Source organism: Opisthorchis viverrini (genome assembly GCF_000715545.1).
Source record: "Opisthorchis viverrini unplaced genomic scaffold opera_v5_118, whole genome shotgun sequence".
NCBI classification, from domain to species: Eukaryota; Metazoa; Platyhelminthes; class Trematoda; order Opisthorchiida; family Opisthorchiidae; genus Opisthorchis; species Opisthorchis viverrini.
Window position 1 is genome coordinate 1,068,107 of NW_008751774.1, and position 4,471 is coordinate 1,072,577.

Consider the following 4,471-nt stretch of genomic DNA (forward strand, 5'->3'; position numbering starts at 1 on the left):
AGAGCGGTCCTCATGTATTCTCTTAGCTGGTTGCCGTTTCGTACCCCCCAACATATTCCGTTAGAAAACAACAGGAGAAGGAATACACAGTCATATTTTGGGTGAATACTGGCATATTGTTTTTGAGGCTTAGGTTGAGCAAAGGGTTAAATGCAAACCCAGATCGCAGAGTTGCAGCCAGAAACATGAGTTTCAGGGATTGAAACCAGTGGCAGTTGACTATCAACCAACAGATCGCCTCAGTGCAATGTTTTGATGGGACGCACCCATCTTCCGAACTCAGGTCATAACATTCGTTTCTTTTTCCAACAGACCGCTTTTCCTGCTGTAACTACGGCGGCATCTTTCTTTCAGTCACTTGTTTGATATTCTTTTCATCTTTGTTTTGATAAATAACAGGTGGAGTGAGGTGAACTCTCCGATAGTGCAATGTACTCATACTTTTCGTGGTGCGAATGACTGCTGATAGCGTCACTTCATGGTTACGAAGAATCGCTAATGAAATACTGTCATTCAGTGCTATTATTGTTGTCAATATTACTGATGTTGCAATTTTTTTCCTCCGACGATTACAATGCACAAAGTTTGTTGATCGAGTTGGCTGCACTCAGCCCTTGGCCCCTCGGCATTTATATTGTCTTTTCTTCATACGTTCTCCCATACTCAGCAAACTCCACAGCTCTATGCTCGCGCATTCATGTCTCAGTGACCAGGACGCAATGTCTGACCTTCTTCCAAAAGACGATGGATCAAATGCAGTTGTTCACTGTGAAATAGAATCGTGTTCCCAGCGAGAACTGGTTCCATTCATCTGTGAGGCCTGCGGCAAAATGTTCTGTGTTAAGTAAGTGCCTAATTCCAGTACGGAGAGGGTTGAACTGGAGCACTGTCACTAGAAGCCTCATACTACTCATCCAAAACATACTCGCTAAACAGTCTTTCTTTCTGTTTTCGTTCGGAAATATTTCCTGTTTAACCGTATCAATTGCCATTTCAGGCAATTCACGTACGACTGAAATATCTGAACGACGGGCGGCACTTTTGCTGCGTTTCTGACGTGGGTTAGGCTGTCTCACCAACCTTCCCAGCTTTCGGTATAATAAATAAACAAATCATTCGAGTCCCCAGCTGCCATGCTGTGTGAAGGATGCATGGGGGCTGAGATACTTCTATGTTGTCCAAGCCTAGACAGGAGTAGTCGAAATGCAGTAGTTGACTTCGGACCGCGGACCTTTTGGTCAGCAAGCTCGCGCCCTAATACTCTGGACCCCGGCTTTTGAGATAGGCCCGATTGGTGATCCCTTTATCTCTGTTTACTCCCCGCGAATTTATACTGCGCCTGTCCTCCCATGTTATTTTCTGCTCGGTTTTCCCTCCACTGTCGTCCCCCTTAGGCACAAACAAAAAGAAGTCCATGGTTGCTCGAAGTTGTTGACCGCCACCGATCAAGCCAGAGCTGATAGACAGGCTGGACTAGAGGCGTCTTCCAAGCTAGATCGTGCTCCCTTGGAAGGTATGCATTTTCATGCCTACTGTCATTTCACAGTCACTATATATTTGCTCCACTTGGATGTAAGCTTCACTTGATACTTTGCCTGTCAACCTAGGCAATCACCTGGCCTATGTTCGACGATATCCTGTTGGCAGCATTTTTTATTAGCATGATTTGGCTACATCTTAGATAGCTTAGTATTTGAAATACTTTGGCATTTTGTGGTCCGAGTTGTTCCAAAAATAACATTATGGGCTATGTTTGAAAGCCCCCAGATCTGTCTACAGTTGGTACCCTGAAATAGGCTGCGGGTCTTTGTCTTGCTAAGTTGTACATCTGTTGTTGAAACCCATTTTCGACTGGAATTGTTTTGACCGTGATCAAGCAGGATAGTCCGAGCATCATAACTTTGGTCACATACGGTTTGCCCCATTAATGTCATTCTTCGTTGTAGCTGTCTCCCGTCCATTGTACAAAACTGCGGAGCCACCATCTAGTGCCAAGCTGAAAAATGATCGAGCCCGGGTGACAGCTGCCAAATTGACGTTCATGAAGGCCAAAATGTCAGCAAAACCGGCCGGTCGGGGCGCATCATCTCTGCCAAGTGATAACCGTTTTATTCTTCGGCTTGCTCCTGCCACTGGTCTAAGCTGTTCCACTGTAGATTCTCCGATTTCTCTGTATTTCGGAAAAGTGAGTAGCTGAATGGGGTAGATGATTTGGGCCACTTCGTGATTAGTGTACGTACCCCACGAATTCCAATCTGGGTGTTTTTTCTTCAGAAATGGCCACTTGGAAAACTGCTGGACTATGGACAAGAATACTTTGGTATAAAAAGTTCCCCTGGTCAGGTAAGCTGGTGTTAGCCTATACGGTAATCCTGCAGGTGTGCCCTATTTTCGTTAGAATTCTCGCAGTCTTCCCGTATTAGGACAGACCGACTTAAGGCTTTATGAAAGGGTGGTTCAGAGTGAAGATAGTATTATGACCTACTAAGGCTTCAGAGCTTGGTTTAAACTGTCTGAGTGGATAAGTCATTGCTCCATCGCAAGACCCAAAATAGTACTGTAGTATGTTGAGCCTGAGATTCATGATCTCTCGATTATTCAGCCATGTTCAAACAGATTTGACTTACAGGATGTTGGTTAACATGTAAGAATTTGACCTTTATCCTTCACCGTACAGAGCTTCAATGCAATTTTTTATTTCATCTCTCAAGTCACTTGGACTGATGATCATCGAAGATGAGATTATGCCGAATTTGCCAGCAGAGATGCGATTCCTGGAGCTTAGTCGCACTTTGAACGAGTACGCCTGCGAAGGACGTGTTACCGAAGGGTGTCTTCTACACATTGTCATCAGATAACATCCGGACGATCGGAACTCGCTGCTGTGTATGCAATGTACACATATGTACTATATCTTGTGACTCTACCTTGTTTGTCTTTCATTCTTCATACCGTCCGAGAGTACCTTATTTTTATTTGTTTTCATGGTTTGTTTCTGCATTGCGGTAGGTAATACAACAGTATTGGTTGGTAACATCTCACCGCTTTGACAGAAGAATCTAAAGCATATATCCGAAATTGGATGCAGAGGTTTAAAAATGTGCAGTATAAACTAAAAGGTACGTCTTGGGATACACTTGAGCAACTGACCGAACGGGATCTCCACCACGCCACGCCTGTTTGTTTAAAGTAACCATCGATTCACCGCACCTCTGCCTGATAGAGGCAGTCGATGTCTGTGAGCGCTCGACCCCTGCAGTGAACCAGCTTTTCACGTCTTTCAGGTACGGGTGGATCGATATAGAGCGCAAGCGTCATTTTCGGATCATAAAAGTAGTAGTATGAATTAAATAAGTCTGAAGCTGGAGTTGGACTCTGAAAAGAAAAATTTCAACAGGTCAGATAGGCGCTCTTTTGAGGGACAATAAACATCGGGCTACATGATTGCATCCGTGATTTCAACATGGATCACACTAATCATAATTAAATGCTTGTTACCTAGTCAAAATGCCTATCGACCAGGCGATATTTGTTTCTTACCGGGGTTCGTGAAAGGTGCGCTGCTGCTTGCTCCTAATAAAGATGAAACTGTGTTTCTCGAGCTTTCGGCGCAGATAGTGCATACTCTGTAGGATTAAATCCGGCTATCCTCTCCACTTCCGTAAGGTGAAATGATTGTGCATTTGATTCATCAAAAAACAGTTGAACGATTATCGCAGGAATTAGTTGCTCGTAGGAGCAACCCAAAGACATTCAATGTCCCGTGAAAGTAAACGGAAGCGAATGATTTAACTGTAGACACCAATTTTCATTCCCACAGAATGTAGGATGCCTCCGAAGAATCGCATCTCAGAAACAAATAGTATGATAAGCTAATTCGAGTAGTGGACCGATCGACTGCATCTTCACCCTTTTGTGCCAGAGCTGTTTCCCTGAACACGCAGTCTAACTGGATGTGATTTTATGAATAAGGATTCTTTACACCCATCCTTAAAACCGTTTCAGTCGTTTTTTTTGCAAAATGTTCTAGCATTATTTAGGCCTTCGTACGGTGGGTTGCTTTACGAAGAAAAACAGATTCGTGAAGATAAATTGCCATATTGATAGCCATGGAGTAGCTGTCTTTAAGAGGAGATAAAAGGTTCCCCGAAGCGCATTTGAAGAATTCGACTTGGCCTCGTCCTTTGAAGAATTAACAGTTCCCCAAGAAAGGAATCTTTATTTATCCAACCGTTACTTTCATTATGAAGTTTCCGCGATCAGAATGCGCGCAACCTAGCCGCGGGATATGCTGAGATTTTAACCATTCTCTGTGACAATTCTGTGCGTTCTCTTGAATTCCCAGTATTTTCTGTTCTAAAGTGTTTGCTCCTGTGTAATCCTGCCAAGTCGGTTCGGTCAGCAGATATTTGCCACCCAAGAATGAACGAAGGTTTTTCGTTCAAAAGTAATGACCTTTTGGATATCGTTG

At 43.7% G+C, this 4,471-nt stretch overlaps 1 protein-coding gene across 1 annotated transcript; it reads left to right on the forward strand.

The window, feature by feature from the left end:
• Positions 1-611: 611 nt before the first annotated feature.
• On the forward strand, positions 612-2,998 carry T265_05958 (hypothetical protein; the record flags this gene model as incomplete). Its single annotated transcript, XM_009171105.1, has 5 exons — positions 612-844; positions 1,395-1,513; positions 1,947-2,185; positions 2,275-2,343; positions 2,712-2,998. 5 exons carry the CDS (start codon positions 684-686, stop codon positions 2,856-2,858), a joined length of 735 nt encoding a protein of 244 aa, XP_009169369.1.
• Between the last annotated feature and the right edge of the window lie 1,473 nt (positions 2,999-4,471).